The following is a 22,451-nucleotide window of genomic DNA, read 5'->3' on the forward strand; positions in this document are numbered from 1 at the left end:
ATGGGTTAGCGTCATAACTTAACTAGAAGCTGGCATGATTCGCTAGTATAGAAGATCTGAGAATACGCAAGCTCGAATGAAGAGCAAGAACTGTATACTTAGTAGGTAATCCTTCTAGCCACAGTTATAACCAGATAGAACCACCCTACGAACCTTTACTGGATGACCGCTTAGATAGTTCGAGGCTCTGGATAGACAGGGAGCTTGTTGAGGAGATTTGAGCCCCTCACCATGCGACCCCATCGGTACCTCGCTATCTTTCAGCGGTGGCGGCGATGTTTATGACCTGATGGTACCCCTGATTTGCCAGGTGCTGGTATTGTCAGGGACTTACGCTTTATCTGCTCCTGGGTAGAACTTGGAGCCTGGCGCCGTGGCTTATTTTACTACAAACACAGCCTGGGAAACCAAAACAAGTACGGCGACACCACCGACAGCGCCGCCGACGATTGCACTACGCGGGGTTCCTCCAGGGTTGGTGGGTAAGGTTCGCCGCTAAGGGGACTGTCAATTATGTTGTAAAACACCACCCAGTTATTCTGGTCGCCAGATACGTTTTGTGGCCACCATAGAAAATACTAGCTTTGAATATTAAACATGACCCTGCGTAGACAGCTGCTCAGATTTCCTAATAAGAGGCACGGGTGGACACATGTAAATCTAGATATTAAGAGGAGTCGTAACTTTCGAATTTTCAGACCCATTTTGTAGCAAAGTTGGCTGTTAATGATTAGGAACATCTTGGTTGTGGTTTATCTTGCTCTCTTAGCTCCCTCGTCCAAAATCTGCAGCGTACTGTCCACCAGGGACTCAAAGTGTTCCTCGTCGCACACAAGTCGGTAAAGGTTGGTCTGTTACAGTTGGAAGACCTCAATGACGTATGAGACCACCTGGCGGTCACCTTTTCCAATAATTTCGCAGGAGTTGTATTACCTGCTGATATTCGGGGAGGTATTGGTTGGCACTACCAGCAGAAAATCATTTGAAAGGTAAATTGTAAGGACTTGAGTGTCTGCGAATCCTGTGCAGCACCACAGGACACGAATTCGTAAGTCCGGGCATTGCCAGCTTTGGCAGAGACTATATTCTGCGTGCCGAAGCTCGGGAAAATCTCCAGCTGCTTGATGTGTACAAACTCATTCAACTCAATATCGTGGAGAGTGACGTTGTTTAGATTCCTCTCCTATCCTTTTTTGACTTATATTGGGTGGCATAATTTCCATCCACAAAGATAGCAGTGCTTTTACCATACGTCCTTAACCTGGGCGAACATGTAGTGGATTCCCAAATACAGTCTCATGGGCCGCAAACATAGCATTCGGTATTTCGGTTACTCCAGATGCTTGTCATCAAATTATAGATTAGAAGGCCGCTGAAACTCGCCGACCCGCCGCTCAAACTGGAGAAGCACGATGTTGGGTGTCGCTGATCACACCACCTAGATAAAGCCCGATTCCATTGCACTGCATCCAGCTGTCTTCACTTGTGCAGTAAGGGTGTTTCTAACTGGAAGCAGATGTAGGAGTGGGGAATTCTGCATCCTGTCGACCGCCTTCACCCCCACGGCCGTCGGGGATATATGTTCGCAGCGTGCACCCCTAGAACCACTGTTCCCCCGTAGACCTTGCGATTAACCGCCCCAAGTCAACAATCAATATCTCTCTCCTATCGACGTCCACATCGTCACAGCTCTGCTAAAGAAATAGCGAAATTACAGTTCCCAGATTTATATGCGGAGAAGGTCCTTATCATAGCATGCCCTCGCATTTCTTACTGTTCAAAGCTGCAAGGAAAAGATCAATGGTATAGGAAGAAGTATGTCACCTATTGCCCAACCAGTATTACGGTAGGCATCTCTCGGTAAGATTTCGTAGTCGACCTGGAAGTAAAAAATTACCCATCAAGACCATTGGAGCTCAATGTTAGCTAACTGTGTTACGTACGGAAGCAGTCTCATAAGGAGCTTTCCACGGTATATGGACAATGATTAAAAGAAGAAACAAAAGCCATGTATATGATTCATCCTGGAAAGGCGTGGTTGCAAAACGGTATTGATGCAATAGAGAGCTAAAAGCCACCTTGCTACACATCTTCTGCTTGCCGGTGTTATTCCCTAAGCCAAAGGGATTTGTGGTATATTTTGCAACGTTGCGCCTGCATAGAACAAGGCTAGTTGAGGGATTAGTAACTGTCGTGAATGCAATGTGGTGGAAAGGTGCGGTTGATCTTATGAAAAAGGAGCACCATTAGATCTTTTAGTAACCTTTCAGTAAAACCCGACTTTGTTCAGCCACAAATTGTGTCTGAATCCTACCTCGATAATAACCCTATGGGCCGACCAGAATCCATGTTATAGTCCCATAGCTACCCTAATTGGTTCTAGCACGCATACGTAAAGTCCAAGCTTTCTTCAAGCTGTTAGCTATTATCAAGAGTGATGGACAAAGTAACAAACCCTAAGTGCGGTACTAGTTTGTGAAATCGTGCTATAGATCACCCAGAACACACTATAACACCTTGACTATTATTTGTTTCCGGAGCCGAATGGTACGTCTGGTGCTTGGTCGCTAGGGAAAACCGGCAGGCTAGGTACCTCAGGATTCAATGCACTTGGATGAGTCCTCCCTGCACAACCTAAAAGTCCAACAAGCTACTGCAACACGAGCACTCCTGACAGTTCTAGACTGCATCGAAGGCCTGTGTGAGCCCTCTATTCGTTATGGGTCAGTTGCGGACTTGGGTGGTGAATAATCACATTGCGTACTTATGGCTTGATTCTCGGTGAATTACTAGGAACATGATTCAATGCAAGATAAGAGGAACATTATTCCGCCGTTCGGTATGACACCGAAAATTTACATGATGTGCAATATTGCCGAGGATGAGGGGACGCAAGGAAGCAAAAGAAAAAGGACAGGGGTAAATTTGGTGGCAAGACCCGGCCTATATTGAAAAGTCATCAACTTATCAGGCAGAGAATTGAATACCCTGATTTTCATTTAAAAGTTAAGCCGAATGGTGCACTACCATTGCAACGCAGAAAGTAGAACTGTATTTTACAAACACAGCAAGTTCATCTATTCTCTGTTTCATAGATAGTGACCCACTTAGATGCCGGACACTACTGAGCAAAAGTACCGTCATCTGTCGCAGTATTATTATTTACACCAAGTACATTCTAGCCTAGAACGACGGCGGGGCTCTTGTGCAGGAGCACACAACAGGCTGCATCGTGTGGATTTTGCGAATAGGCGGCAGGTAGCTGGAGCAAGGCCTTTGACTCGGCACCTGTGAGGGCGACCTTGAAAAATGGCGCTGTGCTGAAGTGTCGACAACCAAGAAATTAAGGGAGGCTCTTACTGAGATGCTTCGCCAGCATCAATTGATATTGTGCATCCCTGCATCCCGACGCGTGCACAAGTTATTAGGTAATTGTATAAAGCTGACGGTAAATTCGCCAATGGTCCTTAGAGTGAAGGTCGATTTCAGGGGATTACTCTCAGTCTTTGCTCCTGGAAAGCAACCCGGTACTAGCCCGAAAGAGGTTATTCCCATGACAGAGACTGATCTCTTGGCTGTGAATATTTGTTCCGGAACGTATTAGCTCGGAGGACTGATGCGTGGCAGGCGGGTATGTAACAAGAGCTTTGACCTCGCCCGCGGGAGATTTGTATCTCCACAAATATCCGGACGCGCGGGTTTTAACTCCGGAGCCGCAGTTTGTTCCTTACAAGTACGGTAGCATCGGCATCCTGGATATTGGTCCACATGACGGCAAATCTCGTGTGCTTGCGATCCATTGTTCTACAATACCACCGAGTTAAGTTTCGCTAAAAACCAACTATCTATTTCGCTGTGCGTTGCTAGCATCTTCGGCATCTTCGGACATCCACGAATGCGGAATGGTACCCGGCCTTGATTGGGTGTCAGCATACGGTTAAGTCTTCCATAACCGTCTGAACACGCATCATTTGCCAACGGCTATTAGTGGAGATTGTTTATTTGTAACTGATGCTCAGGTATTGACAAGCCTGACCCTTACCCGGGAGGATCGCTGCAACATTCTAGCCGTGTCTTTTTAGCGTAGCTGAAGAAGGATCAACGTTGCGAGCACGACTAGCAAAATATTTTGTCCACGTGAAGGCTTCGACCCAACTTGATCAAATGTCTCCCACTGATAGATATTGCATTCAAAGGATGATGATATTTGTCCACAAAAAAAGCTAGGATAGTGTCGGCATGGCCTGTCTTCCCGCGGTTTTGGGTCATGTACGATCTACAAATCGTCTGATCAGGCACAAGCGGGGGAACGAGGGTGACAACTGACAAGCCGAGGGTGGAGCGATAACTGACTCTGCTGAAAGTAAAACATCCAGACACCTTATTTTGGAGTAATACGTGCTTTTAATAGGTTTCCTGTTGCAAAATGGAAATTACAATTCTTTTTCAGCTGTAACCAAAGCATTTCGTTTAAGCATAGAAATGCAATTAAAAAATTAAATTTGGAACGCTATGGCTGAACTATAGAGGAAGAAAAGAAGACAAAAAGACCATGTCCCTGCGAAAGTATATCCCTTGAAACACATAGCCGCCCCTTGAGCGACGGTATTGCCTGGACATCTCCCCAACTATGGAACGTGATGGCTTGATCAATGGCCAGCTGTAATTTTGGTGCTGGTGCCAAAATCGGTCATAGGATAGTCCCCGCGGTCGCTGCTATCGTCAAGGAAGGTCCCGGGGCTACCAGGAGGCTTGATGCCTTGATCGTCGACGTGCAGCCTTTCGACGCTAATGTCACCCTCGAGGTCGGGATACACACTGCGTGTCTTTTGGGGTCGCATCGAAGACGTCGCTGTGGAGAAAGTCCGGATCTTGCTGTCGCCTTGGCTCGCCTTTGCGCCGTACTGACTGCCGTTGGCGCCATAGGGTCGACTGGACGGTGACGTGCTTTTTCCAAAAGTCGAGGCGAGGCGAGGCAGGATTTTGCCAACCAAGGGCCGTATTGAAGGCAACGAGGCGCACATGAGCCCAATCGATATTTCGGCCGTTGACCACGAAGATGAAACGGCATTATTCCACGTCACATCCGGGCTGTCGGTGAGGAATGTGAGGCGCAGAATCGAGATAATCGTTCCGAAAAAGCCGAGGGAGAAAATCCCCAAAAGTCCCAGTTTTTGGGCATGGTTGATGCGCAGTTTCCAAAGTGCCGGCAAAGGTAGAGCAATAATTATAACGTCGGTGCCAATATTTGCGCCAGCTTGAGCGTAGTATATGGTAAAGTTCTGCAGATGTTTGGGTTGCTTAGTTGATAGTCCACTTGTATGAGAGGTTTCCGGCAAAGCTGCGTATAGCGCCAGTCACTTACCGGCAGGCAGTTTCTCTTCTCGGAAAAAGACCAAAAGTCCGAGATCTGTAGCGACAACCAAGGTTAACCACCGCCCAAGTCCAATCGTCAAAGAGGGATTTACTCACCGGCGTGCAAGCAAACATGGCCACAAAGAGAAAGGCTATGCATGTGGAGACAACAAGAACAAGAAAGGCCAGGTACAATCGCTTCATCGACCTGGTGGTGGCCAGTACGCGGTAGTATTGCAAGAGGAAAGATGTCTTGGTGAAAAGGATAGACACATTGTACAAAACAATGCTGAAGTAGAAGTTCTGTCGAAATAAATAAGCCATGGGCCACCATTAGTTCTAGATCATCCAGTTTCGATTTCTTGGACCACTTACTATGTAAAACTGCTGCAGATCAGCGTTGCTGACTGTCCATATGTGCTTCCCACAGCCATATTTGGCATCTGCAAGGTGAAAGCTGGTTAAACGCCTAGTCTTGTACATGGCAGGTCGGTCATGCTACTTACTGACACCAACTATAATACCACAGGCGAGCGTGAATAGTAGGGATATTAAGGCAGCCCAGTCATCAAGACCGAAAGATTTGAGGATAAAAGCACGGGTGTAGATCTAAATAGAAACATCGTCAGAATAAGTCATGTTAGGATCGCCAAGATCATAACTTGAGAATCGGGGAGAATTTTGTTTACCCTGGCAAGAACAACCACCGTAACCGCCGTCAGACTAGTTATGACCGAAGCGTAGATATTGGCCACTCGAGACTCGTGGTCGAGTGAGTGGTTTATGTATTCGCTCATCTTTTTCTGCGAACGATTGGCAAAAGTGATGAGAATGTCCTGCTTCTCCCTCAAGGAACTTTCTTGGTGGCTATTTTCTTTTTTTCCTTTTTTGCCCTCCGGGGACTTGAATACGCCGAAAATGATAACGACGATAACAAAAAGAAAGAAAGAAAAAGAAGAGAAAGGGAAAAACGGAAGAAAATTATCTCTAGAGGTCGGATTGACTAGAACAATTGATCTCCGATGTTTGTTTCCCTCTAGTCCTCAAGCTTGTTCCCTTTCGGCCTCAAATGCGAGCTTACAAAGAATACTTATACAAAAATGACAGGAACCAGCAACTGCCGTACACTATTAGTAACATCCAGGTCATACGGCGATCCAAGGCCCGCACAGGATCCTACCACCAAGATATCCGGGGTATGCAGCTGCTCAGGCTGAGGGATTTGCATCGTGTGTACGTATGCATGCGTCAGGGATAGGATTGGCTGCTCGCTGGCGTCGTGCAGCTAAGCGTTGGTGGAGAAGGCATTTGGGTGAAGGCATGGTTGTGATGCTAATCGTGTCACAGTCAATCAATCGTGGTGTTTGAGTAGTGTCAGGAACCAAAAAAAGATCCATACATAGGTACTATTGGTAGTGGGCAAACCATTGCCTGCAGGGTTAATGCAGGTAAAGATGATCGGTTCTAAGCTACGATCGGCATTTTATTATTCATGTATACCACGTACCTAGGTGTCTTTACCACTTCACTCACTGCGAGTACAACGTACAGGGAAGTTTACCAATGTTTTATGGTTTGAGCTTTGCCAAAAGCACTGACCCTAGGCGAAGTCAGTGGGGGTGCATTAATATATTCTTATTACTTGGACCGTGGTTGCGGGTCTCTGTTAAGTCCGTGCCCTAATTTCACACGTCTACGTGCCTTACTCACCTATACACCTCACCTGTACTGTTGAACATATCCTCGTCACCGGAGATATTTTGACAAGGTACTGTACGAAATCACCGCACGATGCGTCAATCTGCAGAATCCATCGTACTGGGCGTTGTTCGGGATGAACTGCGGGAAAAAGATGGCGATATTAGGGGCATCAATGACCAGGTACGGAAATTTTTTTTTTATTCGCCACGCTCGTTTATTTCACCTCGATGGCTTCAAATCCAACGCATTTCGCAAATTCTACTAGTCTAGTTCTACTGTATTTCGGGAGCATTCATGTCAGTTGATGGAGGCATCTCTTATCTAGAGTTCACCGGGGTTTTCTTTGTTTGCTCCCGCTACTGAATAACGTTTTACCCCTCTTTCCCCCGCTCTAATCCAACCCATCCACGCCCAGATCCACGCCAATCCTGAACTGGCATACGAAGAGTTCAAAGCCCACGATGCTCTCGTTTCACTCTTGCGGAAGCTTCAATTCCAAGTAACCCCGCACGCCTATGGAGTCGAGACTGCTTTCTCGGCCGAGTACGGGTCAGGTGGTCGCCTGGTGGTCTACAACGCCGAGTATGACGCCCTTCCAGGCATTGGTCATGCCTGTGGGCATAACCTGATTGCCTCGTCGTCCCTCGCCGCCTTTCTGGGTCTTGCTGCTGCCCTCAAGCACAATCCGGATCAGCCAGGACGAGTCCGTCTTTTGGGCACTCCCGCCGAGGAGGGCGGCGGCGGCAAGCTCAAGTTGATCGCCGCCGGAGCCTACAAAGACGCCGCCGCCAGCCTGATGGTGCATCCTGGACCATCCTACCTACTCGCCGCCCCCGTCGAGGAGGTCGCTTTTGTGCGCATGCTCGCCAACGTCAAGATGCGCATCTACTTCAGTGGTCGCGAGAGTCATGCTGCTATGGCTCCCTGGGATGGCATCAATGCTCTCGACGCCGCCACGCTGTCGTACAATGCAATTTCCATGCTCCGGCAGCACATCAGACCCTACGAGCGAATCCACGGAGTGGTGCGTCAAGGCGGTGAAAGGCCCAACGTGACACCCTCTTCCACCTGCGTCGAGTACTATGTCAGGAGTGACACGCGAGCTGCGGCCCAGAAGTTGTGGGAGAGGGTCAAGCTCTGCTTCGAGGGTGCCGCCATTGCGACCGGGTGTGGCGTTCGCTACGAGCCTATCAACTCGTACGCCGACGTAAGACCGTCGCGGGCCCTCTGTCGCGAATACCAAGCTGTACAGACGCCAGAGACCGTCTCCTTCTCTGAGCCGGCCGATTTTCTGGCTGGCAGCACCGACATGGGTGACGTTTGCTACGAGTGCCCTGGCTTCCATGGCGCATTCGGCATAGATACGGAGAAGGGCCAGTCGAACCATACGCTCGCATTTGCTGCCGCCGCAGGGCTAGACAAGTCCTACAAAAAGGCGATTGAGTGCGGAAGAGGTATGGCAATGGTTGGATGGAGAGTTCTGAGTGATGATGCTTTTGCTGCCGAGGTGCAAAAGGAGTGGGAAGATGATATGCGTGTCGCCAAGGAGACTTGATCCAGTAGATGTATACTTATGAGCCATAGGGTTTGTCACTGTTGACTTTCTCTTATTTGGTGATCGAAAGATCATTCGAGACGTTACAGGACTAGCACTGCTGATAAGAGCGACCTATGTAGGTAAATCTACAAACCATTCCGTCACCCCACGCAAATTTCAGGTCATTGTCGTCACTTCCCGCCGTTCTGTGTGCTGCAAGGATCGAACTGGAAACTCGGATCAAAGAATAGCCAGGCATTACTTATTTACCGTTCACCAAAGATCGCGCTCATAACCAAGTCGGATTAGAGTCGGCTTAGCAGCTTCATCTCACCGGGGGCATTGTACTCGGGCACCTTCATTTCAAGCGCCTCGCCAGAGTAGCCAAGATCCTCGGCGATAAGAACAGCAGCTTTTTCACCGATGAGAAGGGCCGTGGAGTATCTGTTGAGAAAAGACTCTGTCAGTATGACCAGCATACCTGAAATGCCAAGTTGGCCAAGTGTTCCTCAGGGTATCACTTACGTGTTGCATCCAACATTATCAGGGCAGATACTGAGATCAGCAACCTTGAGGTTAGAAACACCATGTACGTTCAAACGTTCGTCGAGGACACCGTGCTTTACGATGCTGTTGCCCTCCTTGGGGGCCATGGAGCATGTCTGTTCAGTTGATACTTGTCAGTAGTGAAGCTTCTTGGCAGCAGGAGAAGATGGAGATCTGCAATTCGCATCCAATAGGTAGGCATAGACTCACTCCCAGACAGTGCCAGGTACTCTCGACATGACGCTTCACCCACTCCTCAATAGCCTTGATGTCATCCGTCGAGTACTTGAGGTCGTCAAACACAGCCTTCTTGTGAGAGTTGAGCACCTCGATGTCGGGCTGCTTGTCAGCCGGAGGGAGGAACTTGCTCCAACTACCGTGCTGCAATCCAGCGGTGACGTTGCCCGGGAGTGCATAGGCCTTTGTGGTCTCGAGGTCCATGTCATGAGCACGAGCGGGCGAGTCGTATTTGAAGAAGGGGTGCATGTTCTGAACCTCTCCAGCATAGGCATCCATACGCCTGGCCGTCTCACGTGACTTGATATATCCCCACACCATGGGAGCCATGTCACGCTCGTCGCTCATGAAGCCCGTGTCGAAGTCAGGGCATGCATAAGGGTCAGCCGACTTGATGTGTGTGTATCCACGAGAGAAGGGATACTCTAAAAAGTTAAACATGGTAAAGAAATTTCTTCGATTCAAAGTTAAGGTTAAGTTAGAAAATGGTTCTGGAGTCATAGGGTGCGCGGATGGACCAGGTAGGTACATACCCAGGTGGCATCAGCATGTGGTCGCCGAACCAACCTGCGATCACGGAGTAGTGCATGACTGGCTTGTCGGGCTTGTTTTTAAAGTAGCTGTCCCATCCTTTCTGGAATGAGTTGCAGGGCCAGGTCTTGAACTCGTCAAGTTCTTTCTGCGTTGGCCTGATTTTGACTCCAGCGTCTGCGGGGAATTAGCGTTTAGGAGCATTTTAGCTAACTTAAGATCTAGACTTGCCTATTCCATTAGTAGCGAGCGGGCCAGTCCCCTTGAGCTCCCACTGGTCGAAGACTGCTTTCTGGATCTCTGGGTTTCCACGAGCGAATTCGTCAAACGACTCAGTCCCAGGCTTTGCACGATACACGGAAAAGTGAAGATAGTGGTCCTGAAAGTTGAGGCCCACACCGGGAAGATCCACGATCGGCTCGACACCTGCGGCCTTGAGCTTTTTGGGGTCCCCGACACCAGAACGCTGCAGAACAAGTGGCGAGGAGAGGGTGCCGCACGACACGACGATCTGCTTGCGCGCACGGAAAATGCGAGGCTTGAGCTGATCTCTGGAAAGGGGCTTCGTGGCTACTGTCTGCACCGCCACTGCCTTGCCGTTCTCGATGATGACCTTGTCCACTTTGGTATTGCAGACCAGGTAGAGGTTAGAGTGCTTTGCACGAGTAGAGTGGATGTATGCATGTGCGCTGTCACTACGGCGCCCAGTCTTAAGCAGAGGACAGCTTATATGTCAATAGGCGCAGAAAGCTAGTGCGATTTTCCTTGTTTCGGTGGACAAGACGAGGATGCTGCACTTACATCACGGTTGATCCACTTGAGCCAGTGCTCGGCGCCATGGCCACAAGAGAGATCTTGGAGATCATCCACTGTTGGGATGCCTTGAGATTCGGTAGCGCGCAAGAAGTCCCAGGCGATTGGGTAAGTGCTAATTTTGTTTATCCAGTCAGCGTCTCCGACTAAACATATTATCTCTCAACCAGAGCAACTACCGGATAGAGGCTTACTAGTTTCCAAAGGATACCTTGATAGGTCCCTCGAAGCCGTGCGTGTCACGGTTGTGACTGGCGCGCTGGTAGGTCTCGTGCTTCTTCATAAGTGGAAGAAGTTCCTTGGTCGTCCATCCTTTGGCCTGGAAGTCGTCGTAGTCTGAGGCTGAGGCACGAGTGTACATCTATAGCTTGGTTAGCTGTTACTGCCTTGTCCTATCCAAGTTCTGGCTCTCTAGACTCACCATGAAGTTGATGGAAGAGCCACCACCCAGGACATGGGCGCAGGGTACAACAGCTTTTCTCCCGGCAAGAGCATCTGATGCACGCGACTCATAAAAGGAGGCCGTCTTGGAGTCTAGCTTCATATTTCGCGGGAAGATTCCAGGGCGGTAGACCCAGGGGTTGTTTAGGTTGTTCTCACCGCCTTCGATGAGAAGGACTTTGAGGTTGTGATCCAGATTGGCAAGACTGTTTGGTGGAAACGGTGGTTCTATGTCAAACCAACGATCTTATAAAACCAAGCAACATCACCGTCGACTAAGATAGTTGGATGGGATAGAGCTCACCGACCAGCCACCACGCATCCTGTACTACCTCCACCACACACGATGATGTCAAACTCATCAGGAATCATGCCACTGGCATAACCCCTCTCATCGCCACGAGACTCTGGTCCGGCGTCTCTCATGATCACAATGTATCCCGAGGGTATAAAATGATCTAGGAAGTAGATAGAACGCGTTGGAAAAAGTTTTCTTCCGGGTTTGGACTGAAGGAGGTCGTATAGAAGAGGTGCACGGGAATCGAGGTCAGTCCAGTTTCGGTCCGCCTTTATTTATGGTTGGATTTCACCATTCCCCTCGCTCTTCTCCTCTTCCTAATAATCCCCTCATCTTTCTCTCTGCTACCTCGTCCCTCTTTTGGTGATTCTCCTCTTCTAACGCGTACCCCTCGCCCCAATACACCATAACTTCTTTTATTACCCAACTATAACAAACCTTCAAGCAGATGCCAAGAGCCAATTACATGGTTGCTTGGCCGTCCGATGGCCAATGGATATCAACGTTCCATGGTTCCAATTGATGCATATTAAAAAGCTGCTGCAAGATGCTACTGCCCAGCGCGGGGAAGAGGCTCGGCAATAGGATCAACTGGGGTCCAGACATGACGCCTGGAGGGGGGATGCTCGACTGGAAGACCCGCCATCCCGACGAGGATGTCATGGTTCTTGGGATGAAAAGGGATGGATAATAGCGATGGCTTCGATGTGGAAAACCTTGTTACAGGGAATGCTCTGCAACATGGGCAAAGTGTTGGTGGTTTGATCAGATGCAATAGGTCAGCAGGCGTGATTTGTGCGGAGATACTTTGTGAGTAATCCTGGAGGTCATATCATCTAGGCACTTTCAATGAGGGAATTTTTCCGCAAGACTGGACCTTAAAATCGAGATATGCTGAATGGTTACCTAGATATGCGATAGTAGATACCGACATATATACGAATTATTCCTCCTCACCAAGATATAGTCCAACGACGAAGCGAGGACGAAATTCAGCAATGTACATACAGCTCAAAAGATATCCCGCCAGAAAAACTACTTGCCGTATCTCCCGAACCAAGAAGTTGTTAACGTTTCCTCTTGTCTTGTCCCACGGTCCTGTGCCAAGGATGTGACATTTCTCCAACCACTACCTGCAGGATATGTTGCCTTGGTTGCCTCCACTACTGCATTGTTAAACACCAGGAAAGGTCAAACTGCGTGTTTTTGAACCGGCTAAAATGTCTAGTAAATGTCCAGGTATTTGCCTTCTTTACACAGCTATACGCGTGGAGATACGAAGTCGAAATTCCCGTATATAAACCGAGCAAATATATCCAGGATTAGTTACCTTGGGTAGTTTCTAGGTGGGGTGCGGCACTGCAGGTTGTTTGAGCCATTGGGGCCCCCCACTTCACGATCACTGACCTAGCCGTGACATCCCTGCGTCACTTCCCCCGCACTTCTGCTTGCCACTACTCCCTATGTTATGCGAGGTGACGAGTGAGAAACCTCACTGCATACTATCCTGCAACAGTATCGTGTTTGGAGAGGAACCAACCGACCTGGGACTGGATAGACATGTCATGCTTTGTGGGGGGCTTTATAGACAGTTATCCACGAATGATGTTGAGAAATCACTCCAGCCGGCCAGCAAGATTCATCTGGGTTTTCCAATGCCACCAGCTTTCACAACCGGAAAGGTTGGAAGATTGTTACAGCGTCGACTAAAACGTTTATGCGAAAGAAACTATTGAAACTATCGAGCCATATCTACCCGAGACTAATAAAATTCTCCAACCGAACCAACCGATCAAACTGCCGATGAACTCTTCTCCAAGAGGTGAGTTGGAGATGACGAGGGGAAGCTTGGTTAAATAACATACCATGCATCAATAGTCTTGGCTGCGCCCTTCCCCCTCTTCTCTCTGGAGCTCCTCGAATTTTTACTTGTTGCTACCGTGCCCCGAAACTCGTTGTTCAAAATGCTGCCTACTGTATCGCTTAGCAAAACTTTCTCAATTCCGGGTTATGTCCGGTGTGGCACAACGCGTTTGTGCAACAACTACTATAGGACTTCGCTTCGTTTCGTGGCAAGGGGCTATAATGCACCCGGGATACTCGAGTAGTCCGGTACCTTGTGGCTCTTCCCCCTCTCTTCATCAATCTTTCGTGTTTAATAGAAGCTTGCAAAACGGCAGCAGGACCTTACGCGCAAGAACAGGTATCCAATCTAATATGTCGGTTTGCAAGCAATATTTTAGCATCCAATATAAATAGCCATCGAATGAATGGATACATCATTATTAGACTTCCCCGTACAACCGAAAGAGGTTACTACGAAATCTGCAAACTTTACCCCGGATTTTCAACGTGGTAATTTCTTTTTTCTCGAACGTTTTTACGTTCAACCCATGTCGATGTCTGCATAACAACCCATCCTACCCCGGATCTTGGCAGGGTTGGCGTTGGCAAGCTACGAAGTTTAGCAAAGTCATAGGGCCGACTTGGCGATCAAAGCCGAGTATGAATTAGCTACCTTGCCTTGGTTGACGACCTCCTTTCCTTTACTGACGCTTTTCAATGTTTACCCTGGCTGCAACGCTTAAAGCAGCGATTGAGCGTACAGATGAATAAAAGAGATTAATAACTACTTCGTAATGCCATCTTTGTATGTTTGATATATACCCTCCACCAAAATTATAGAATTACATGTACATGACCCCATGCAGCTGTTGTCATTTGTAGATCAACTTTAAGCTGACCGGCAGAGGTCACAGCCCTCAAGGCTTATTTGTTAATATACCGTATTTTGAACGGCACCGTCTCGACAACATCGTACTCCTCCGTCTTCTCACTATCGCCAAACACCCTCAATGCTCTGAATACAATCTTGTATTGTCCACTGGGCGCGTACTTTCCTGACTCCAGGATACCATCCCATCTGACAAAAGTCCTCGTTCGCGGCTGGTATTGCTGAGGGAAGTATTGTAGGCTCCCCACCGTCTTGAGCCCCAGCACCTCAGTCTCTTCAGCTGGCTGCTCGGTCTCGGTCGTGTTTCCACGGATGGCGACCACATCGGCGCGCAGCAGCGGCGTGCCCCAGGCCAGGTTGATGCTCAGGCGAGGCATCTCCGACACGAGGACGTACTGGGTGTTGTTTGCCTGGCCTGGTGGCGGTAGGTCAAACTGGTGTCCGGCCGGGACGCGCGGCGGGTCGTCCTCAGTGAAGTTGCGCGGGATCTGGTTGCTCGACAGGAAAGTGTCCTTCGGGTCGAGTGTACGTTGGGCGTGGATGCTACCCGCAATTCCCATGTACGGCAGCGAGAAGGAGGAGCCATCGGTGCCATTGATGGTCACATAACCAGAATAAACGGGGAGGCGTCTGGCTTCCAGGTCGGAGGGAGGGGTTACAGTCACGGCAATTTGCACCTTGCCACCTGGGCCGATCTCTAGTTTCTCCTCGCTGAACTTGAGACTCGCATAGTTGGTCACCAGCTCGTTGGGGAAGGCCTCGGGAGTGATGTCGGAAGCGTTGGTCGAGAAGGTATAGGCTGTGGCTGCCCCACGCTGCGAGAGGGTGTAGGTGACGGAGCTTGAGCCGTTGTTGCTGATGGTGAAGTTCTGCACGGGCACGAAGTGATCCGTGTCGTTGAATGCAAGGCTGCTGACGCTCAACAAGGTCGTGGTGTAGGCGGCATCGTAGGCCTGGATCAGACCGGCACCCTGTTGCGGAACGGGGGCCAGATAGCTAGCTGATCCAGAGCCACTGTTGAACAGTGTCGGCTTGGCGGTCGACGCGACAAGGTTTTCAAGGGTCTTGGGGTCCTTGATACCACGAACGCTCATGATTAGCGCGTAGACGCCGGCCGTCAGTGGGCAGGCCATGGAAGTTCCCGACAAGACGGCGTAGCCACCCTTGGCGAGAGGATACGTTGACAAGATATTTCCGCCAGGAGCGGCAACTTGAGGCTTCACCTGACCCTCAAATGTTGGGCCCCAGCTGGTGTAGGTACTGGGAGAGCCCCCGGTGGCTGAGTTGGGTGCGCTGAGCAAGACCTTGGGAGCGGTAAGCGGATCCGTCATGGCTATTGTCACATTGCGACCGGCTGACAACTGTGCAATCCATGACTTGCCGGTATCTGCGTCAACGGTGGCAGCGGCGAGAATACCATCCACTGCGGTGACGCTAATGGACACCGTTCCTGGGACGTTGTTGTAGTAGATAAGATACTTGGCACCCTTGGCACGGACGTTGGTGGCTTTCTGGGTGAAGGCGCAGGTACCACGACGGATGAGGACAATATAATTGCTGAGGTCCGGAGTGTTGTCCGGGAGCGGGTCGCAGGCGTTCTGGGTGTCGTTGGTGTTGAAGTTGACAGCCCAAAGCTGTTTTGTAACATTGGCCCACTTCGCAGGGGATCCAACTGTGTAGGAAAAGGCAAGTTCCTGGCCGCCGCTTACTCGATATGTCGCGTTACTCAAAAGCTGAGGCGTGATGGAGTTGTCAAATGAGGCGATGGCGGTGGCGCCCCTGGCATCGGATGCCGTGCTGGAGAAGAACATTCCTGCGGCTCCATCATTGCCTGCAGAAATCACACACGGGACGCCCTTTTCAACAATTCTCGTGACAGCAACAGCCCAAGCTTCCTCTGGCCAGCCAGATGACCCGCCGATGGAAGCAGTGATCAGGTCCGCACCATCCTGGTAGGCCATGTTATAAGCCTGGATAAGAACATCGTCACTGGCTGAACCCTCACACCCGAATACACGGTATTGGCCCATGGTTACCCCGGTGGCAGCGCCAATTATGCCAAAGGGGTTGTTGGTCTGGGCGGCAATGATACCGCTGACATGGGTTCCATGTCCACCGCAGTCCATAGGATCATTGTCGGGGATGGGCGTGTTGCTACCGTTGTAGGCGTCACCGACGAGGTCGTATCCAAAGGATACTAGACAGTCATGCCCAAAGCAGCCGCCGAGTGCTGGATGCTTGTAGTCGACCTAGGAGACACTAGAGGTTAATCCAGAGTTTTGACAAATGCGTACATACCAACCGCATGTACCAAAACTATGAGGCGCACTTACTCCACTATCAATCACGGCAACTTTGATGCCTTTGCCCACAATTCCCTTGTTCCTCAACTTGTTCACTTGGGTCATGAGATGCGGCGTAAAGGTGTCGTTGCCATCGCTCTGTCGCCTCATCAGAGCTTTTGCCTGATCATCAGGCATGTTGCCGGCCCAGCTGACTTCATAATCCGGAATCCTGTACCGGCGTTGCGGCCACATGCGCCTGACCGCCGGCATCTCGGCTACCTTTGCAGCCGTCTCCTCCACGTGTTCATTGTCGTGGAACTGAATCGAGGCGCCCTTGAATAGCTCAAAGTTGAGATCCATCTTGACGTGCGCGTCAGATGCAATCTGGTTGCGAAATGTGGCCGTGTCCTATGTTCGTGCATAAGTTGACATTAGCTCGTCTGTCGACCGGCAGGTGCACTAGCCTGGGCTTGGACTCCCTTGGCAGTAGTGCATCCAACCTGGGGGGATTTCCTCCATTTCTTACCATATGCCCATCCTCATATTCGACAATGTAAAACCCTGGGATGATAGGCGCCTTCTCTTCGATGGGCTTGCTTGCCGGTGATGCCAGGCAAGTTGCCGCAAAAAGCGACAGTATTATCGCTTTACCAACCATGACTGCGATGAGGGGCTCGAGTAGCCTCTACCCAAGCTTTGAAAGGGAGACAAAAACCCTTATGGACCTCGACAATGCGGGGATTGTGCTGAGCGATTGGAACACAAAACTCCCTGAGGGAAAAGCAAGACATGATGATGGGTGAGCAGCGCCATGGCACTCTCTATATAGCTTGGGGAAACTCATTGACCTGAGGCCTAATATGCAGGCCAAGCGTTGAATGACACCCTCAACCTGTGGTCCATGGCTCCAGGCCGGGATAGGGACCTCAAGGTGGACAAGTCACTGTGCGATCGGACGACAGATCAGGGACCGGGGTAGTAGAGATTCAGGGGCGATGGCAAACCACGTATGGATGAAAGGGGAGCCCGCTGCAGAGAACCGCCGAAAATGCATTTACCCGACAAGTGATGCTGCATGGGGTAGTAGGCCGTCCCAGAAGAAAGTGTCAGCGAAGAAATGAAACAAGCAACGCGGCTCCGGTTGGCATCCAAACTAGGCAACTCGATTGGTCCAGGTCTCGGGCGGGAAGCCCCGTTGCTTGTTAAAAGTGGATTTTCTCAATGACATGGCAATCCACAAAAGAGCTTGATGTAACCGTCACCAGTGGCTTTGAGGGCCTTTTTTCTTTTGTGGTGGATGCAAATTAGATTTACGTAGTAATCGAGCCGTACATGTTATGCATACCTACGTTTCGAACAAACCTAAATGCCCATCTTGCCTCTCAAAATGCATACAAGTCCAAGATGAGCACCGCAGACCTCCAACTTTAATTACTTACCTTTCTACCTACCTTAACACCTACCTAAGTAGGTAATGAACTGCATGTACGATACGTGTAGTTGAGGATAACGCTGAGTCGTGCGTCCATGGTTGTCCCTCTATTCAGGGAAGGAGAACAATTTAACTCTCTACCTGGTTAAATGAACTGGACCCTAACCACGCATTTAACTGCTACAACTGGTAATCACAGCCCGATAAGCCGATTGACAATACCCCACATGAAACATGTGCTCGGCTGATTATTGATGTGATAACTGTAGGAAGTAAATAAGTATGTTTTGTTGATAGCCTGTAAACCGTGGTTGCTTGCAATCTTCTGTGCGACTTGATCGTGGCTCATGGTACCTTCACATAGATATGGTAGGTCCTATGAATACATGAATACAAAACTCTGACTATCCTGACAATGGATGGATGATTCGAGTAAGCAAGCATGAATTGCCAGTCTCAGAGTTACGACTAGCCAACGCATGCTACCTTTCTTTATGGTCAGTGTCGACTTTGCACTGACTGTTGCGTTGCCATTTTCTGGATCGGCGTTTGAGAGGCGTTGGTCGTGACGCGTCTGCGCTGCAGTCGAGTGATTACTAACCAAGCTGAACCAATGATGGAACTTCAATTGTAAAGCTCTCGCTTCAAGAGCTTTATGGAGCCCCACATAATTTTTGTCCGAAAATAACCCTGGTCGTGAATGGCGAGCTCTGTCAGCGAAGTAAGCTACCCTACCATCTTTCTCACGCACGCCAGAGCTTCAACCATCACCTCCACTCTCTCCAACGATAATAGTCCCCGCTAAGATGATTCCGAGGACATTACGTGCTGCTCGCGCGATACGATTCGGCAGTCGTGCCGCACCACGGACAGCCAACGTAACAGTCCAGCCCTGTCGAACCCTTTCCCAGGCCTCAAGCATTACGCTACCTGCCCGTCGCCTGAGAACACCATGCGCTCTGCAGCCACATGTTGTAGCATCCTACTCGACAGCCTCACAACCTGACGCGACAAGGCCCCCCTCGCAACAAGCGAACAGCGCACCTGAGAAGCCCGATTACCTGAACGAGGCTGAGACCGAAATCTGGAACAGGCTTATGGCCGAGTTCGAGCCCGTAGAGCTTGTTGTACAGGATATCTCGGGCGGCTGCGGCTCCATGTACGGAATTGAGATCAGCTCGGAAAAGTTCCGCGGCTCCGGCATGCTCAAGCAGCAAAGGATGGTCAACAAAGTGCTTGCCGACTTGATGAAGGAATGGCACGGAGTGCAGTTGAGAACAAGGGTACCCTGAATGGGCTATACTATCAAGGGGTCAGAGAAGGAGATTTTGGTGCCGGTGTAATGTTGGTAATGAGAGTGAGTCGGCGCCAACTGTCTTTCAAAGCAGTCCTGGATTCCACTGGATTCCTTACAAAGCTAACACGGCACATTTCTTGAAGTAGGACACTTTGCCACCATGCGTTACCCAACCGCTGCCGCTCCTGCATCTTGGAAGACAGGAGAGTTATATACCCATACCAAGCTGGATACGAAGCCAATCGTCACGGCTACACAACTCTACATGTACAATATGTTTCAGATATAATTCTTTTCACAATCTCTTCTGTCGGCAATACGACAAGCGATAGTTGTCTGAGTGACATTGTCTGGAGTGGTGGCTTCAGTCAGTCGCTATTTGTTAGGTATGCATCGCAATTAACTGCGCATAGTGGAGCTTCAGCTCGTGAAAGCACATGCTAGCTTCCATCTGTCTAAGGTGGGTGAGTACCTTACCTAATCCGATGCTGGGGCGAGACGCAAGAGCCTTGCAATAGAGGCATAGTGGCTCGTGTGTTCCATTCATATACGTAACTTATGTGTCTCTGATATCACTGCTTGTCAATTCTCCAGAGGACCAGCTAGAACTGCAGCACTTCCCATACGTTTTTCCCAAGTATCAAACCTCTATAGACACCTTTCCATATCGGATCCAGATCCGGACAAGGGCCGACATTCGGGTAATTTTAGTACTTGCCTATCAATTTTGCCAAGTCCCGGTACCGGCCCCCTCGTTTACAGACCACTTGGGGAAGTCTCTCGAGGTAATACGATGACAGAACGAAAACGGATTAATGGTTGAGATTTATATTTTTTCAACCCCATATCCATCATGTGAGGTACGATTCCACTACGTATGTGTAGATTAATCCCGTAGTTTAGTGCTTTTGTTTCGGGAGATTTTCCTGCGGGCTCGGCGTTCATGTCACCATTCCCGCGATATTCCCGCTCTCAAAGGTCTGTACATTTACCTGCAAAGCTTTTTTGCACGGCATATCCACGTACAAGATTAACTCGGTGCAACATTTTTCGGAGGTGGAGTTCCGACTCGCAGGCGGTGGCTTTTGGCAGCTCGCGCCCTGCATGTCAAAAACTCAATCGGCTTACCAATTGACATCGTTCCGATAGACAAGGGCGCCGGGTAGTATTGTGTCTATGGGATATAGCTCACATTTAAGTGCCTTGTTGAATCTTGTACTATTTTTGTAATTTACAGTTCTTGCCATACAAAAATACCTACTTACCTATCTAGATTTTAATTGTTGGCCCTCTACCATCTGCGAAAATGAAAGAACTGCCATCAGAGTTCACACCACAAGGTCATTCGGATAGTCAAGACGCCAAGGATCTCAACCCTATCGTGCAGTCAACGACAAGGACAAGTCAAAAGACGTTACCTCCCCCAGATGGAGGTACACGAGCTTGGCTTATATGTTAGTATACTCCTCTACAAGTCCTCGCTATTCCATCTACACCAACTCACCGAAATATTCTTCTCCTATTTGCAGGTTTTGCCGCACATATTATGACCGCCAACACATGGGGAATTATCAATTCTTTTGGCATATTCCAGGCCTATTATGCCGACGGCCTGAGACTTCCCCCGTCACAGATATCATGGATCGGATCTATGCAGTTCATCCTCACCACGTTCTTGGGTGTTTTTTCTGGACGCCTGGCCGATGCCGGGTATTTCCGTTTGGTACTCGCCGTAGGCACTTTGCTTGTCTTCTTGGGACTGTTGGGGACTTCATTCGGCAGCGAGTACTGGCATTTCATGCTGTCTCAAGGTGTAATCGTCGGCTTTGGAACAGGTTTAATGTGAGTAACCTTGAACAAGTTCTGGCAGAGATTTCTGTTTGGGTGATCTCTGACTTTATTCAACAATCGCCAAATCGCAGCGCTTGCCCCATCATGTCTGTGACGTCGACGTACTTTACAAGCCGCAAGGCCATGGCCTTGGGCCTGATGGGTCTCGGAAATGTTACAGGCGGACTCGTGTATCCTGCGATGGCTCGGCAGCTCATACCAAGCATAGGTTTTGCTTGGGCTCTGCGTACCATGGCTTTTGTGCAACTTGCGTCTTCCATTCCCGTCAATGTCATCATGCGGGCAAGGCTCAAGACTCAAATCGAGGGCCCGTTTATTGATTTATCGGCACTCAAGGATGTTGACTTTACCTTTTATGCATTTGGAATGATGCTGGCAAGTTTGAATCCCCAGAACATGATCCTTACATAGTTTCAAGCACATTTCCTTGCTCTGTAAACACTAGGTTGTTGACATCATGAACCAAAACGCAGGCACAAGCTGGCAACTACACAGGCATCTACTATATGGCGCAGTTTAGCCGCACACAAATCACTCCACCGCTCTCGTACCCGGATTCGTTGAACCTGCTGCTCATATTCGCAGGGGTGTCATTTGCTGGCCGCAGTCTCCCTGTCCTTTTGGGAGACCGCCTGGGCCCGCTGAACATGATGGTTCCCATGATCTTTTGCACCGGCGTTGTCATCATGGGCTGGACGGGGGTCACGACGCCGACGGGCGTTTATGGCTGGACGACAGTTTTCGGCGTGAGCAGCGGAGCAATCCTGAGCCTTCACCCGCCGGCAACCCTGAGTCTGTCCCGAGATCCACGCAAGTCGGGAGCCCGCATCGGTCTGGCACTTACCATAAACAGTTTGTCTATCGTGATCGGCCCTCCAGTCGCGGGAGCCATCATCGCCAGAATGGGTGGAAGGTATCAGGGGGCTCAGGGGTACGCTGGGTGTTTGTTAATGATGGGATGTGCGCTGGTGTCATGTGCCAAGCTTGCAAGAAAGCGGATAAATGGGGAGAAGTGGTCGGACAAGGTCTAGGTTGGGGATTTGAGATGCTGTGCTCCCAAGCTACAATATTACGCATCTAAAATGCACAAGCATATTGCAAGACTGACTTTCGGGCCGGGAAGGAGGAATAAACAAAAAGAAGATGACTAAAATAGAGTCAAGCGGCATGATATTATTGTCGTATGAGTGCCTACAGTATATAAGGGAGGCAAAGTAATTGCATCCACTAACGGCACACAAGAAGTGGTTTACTTAAAGTTGGGCCGCCAAACAAGACAACTTGCTAGCTGGGTACCTAGGTAGGTAATTTAGTCTAGACTACCGTAGGGTTTATCATCAGAGGGAGTCAGGTACAGAAAAAAGATGGAAAACAGCAAGACAATATCCCAATT

General features: G+C 49.5%; 6 protein-coding genes across 6 annotated transcripts; 3 read left to right on the forward strand and 3 right to left on the reverse strand.

The window, feature by feature from the left end:
* Positions 1-4,649: 4,649 nt before the first annotated feature.
* Positions 4,650-6,152, reverse strand: PgNI_02558 (uncharacterized protein; the record flags this gene model as incomplete). The annotated part of the gene is made up of 6 exons (XM_031122621.1): positions 4,650-5,282; positions 5,366-5,410; positions 5,473-5,658; positions 5,731-5,798; positions 5,862-5,964; positions 6,045-6,152. 6 exons carry the CDS (start codon positions 6,150-6,152, stop codon positions 4,650-4,652), a joined length of 1,143 nt encoding a protein of 380 aa, XP_030985887.1.
* A 994-nt stretch (positions 6,153-7,146) lies between these two features.
* PgNI_02559 (uncharacterized protein) lies at positions 7,147-8,611 on the forward strand (the record flags this gene model as incomplete). Its single annotated transcript, XM_031122622.1, has 2 exons — positions 7,147-7,236; positions 7,472-8,611. 2 exons carry the CDS (start codon positions 7,147-7,149, stop codon positions 8,609-8,611), a joined length of 1,230 nt encoding a protein of 409 aa, XP_030985886.1.
* PgNI_02560 (uncharacterized protein) lies at positions 7,190-12,334 on the reverse strand. Its single transcript, XM_031122623.1, has 10 exons — positions 11,466-12,334; positions 11,142-11,367; positions 10,915-11,081; positions 10,709-10,835; positions 10,139-10,616; positions 9,910-10,084; positions 9,350-9,830; positions 9,119-9,255; positions 7,468-9,037; positions 7,190-7,232 (listed from the first exon to the last, which is right to left on the reverse strand). Exons 1-9 carry the CDS (start codon positions 11,585-11,587, stop codon positions 8,899-8,901), a joined length of 2,052 nt encoding a protein of 683 aa, XP_030987012.1. The 5' UTR covers positions 11,588-12,334; the 3' UTR covers positions 7,190-7,232; positions 7,468-8,898.
* Positions 12,335-14,228: 1,894 nt separating this feature from the next.
* On the reverse strand, positions 14,229-17,269 carry PgNI_02561 (uncharacterized protein; the record flags this gene model as incomplete). Its single annotated transcript, XM_031122624.1, is given in 4 exon segments — positions 14,229-16,442; positions 16,527-16,886; positions 17,005-17,123; positions 17,134-17,269. 4 exon segments carry the CDS (start codon positions 17,267-17,269, stop codon positions 14,229-14,231), a joined length of 2,829 nt encoding a protein of 942 aa, XP_030987013.1.
* Positions 17,270-18,716: 1,447 nt separating this feature from the next.
* On the forward strand, positions 18,717-19,202 carry PgNI_02562 (uncharacterized protein; the record flags this gene model as incomplete). The annotated part of the gene is made up of 1 exon (XM_031122625.1): positions 18,717-19,202. The coding sequence occupies one exon, from the start codon at positions 18,717-18,719 to the stop codon at positions 19,200-19,202; it is 486 nt and encodes a 161-aa protein (XP_030987010.1).
* Positions 19,203-20,499: 1,297 nt separating this feature from the next.
* On the forward strand, positions 20,500-22,089 carry PgNI_02563 (uncharacterized protein; the record flags this gene model as incomplete). The annotated part of the gene is made up of 4 exons (XM_031122626.1): positions 20,500-20,661; positions 20,737-21,049; positions 21,130-21,437; positions 21,539-22,089. The coding sequence occupies exons 1-4, from the start codon at positions 20,514-20,516 to the stop codon at positions 22,087-22,089; spliced, it is 1,320 nt and encodes a 439-aa protein (XP_030988111.1). The 5' UTR covers positions 20,500-20,513.
* Between the last annotated feature and the right edge of the window lie 362 nt (positions 22,090-22,451).

Source organism: Pyricularia grisea (genome assembly GCF_004355905.1).
Source record: "Pyricularia grisea strain NI907 chromosome Unknown Pyricularia_grisea_NI907_Scaffold_1, whole genome shotgun sequence".
In the NCBI taxonomy this organism is placed as follows: domain Eukaryota; kingdom Fungi; phylum Ascomycota; class Sordariomycetes; order Magnaporthales; family Pyriculariaceae; genus Pyricularia; species Pyricularia grisea.

What these genes read in the sequence shown, in the direction of transcription:
- PgNI_02560 (XM_031122623.1), bottom strand. Translation starts at nt 11,587, where the DNA reads ATGAGAGACGCCGGACCAGAGTCTCGTGGCGATGAGAGGGGTTATGCC. An exon ending in GCTCTTCCATCAACTTCATG is followed by an intron (nt 11,082 to 11,141) that starts GTGAGTCTAGAG and finishes ACCAAGCTATAG; the next exon opens with ATGTACACTCGTGCCTCAGC. An exon ending in TCAAGTGGATCAACCGTGAT is followed by an intron (nt 10,617 to 10,708) that starts GTAAGTGCAGCA and finishes CCTCTGCTTAAG; the next exon opens with ACTGGGCGCCGTAGTGACAG.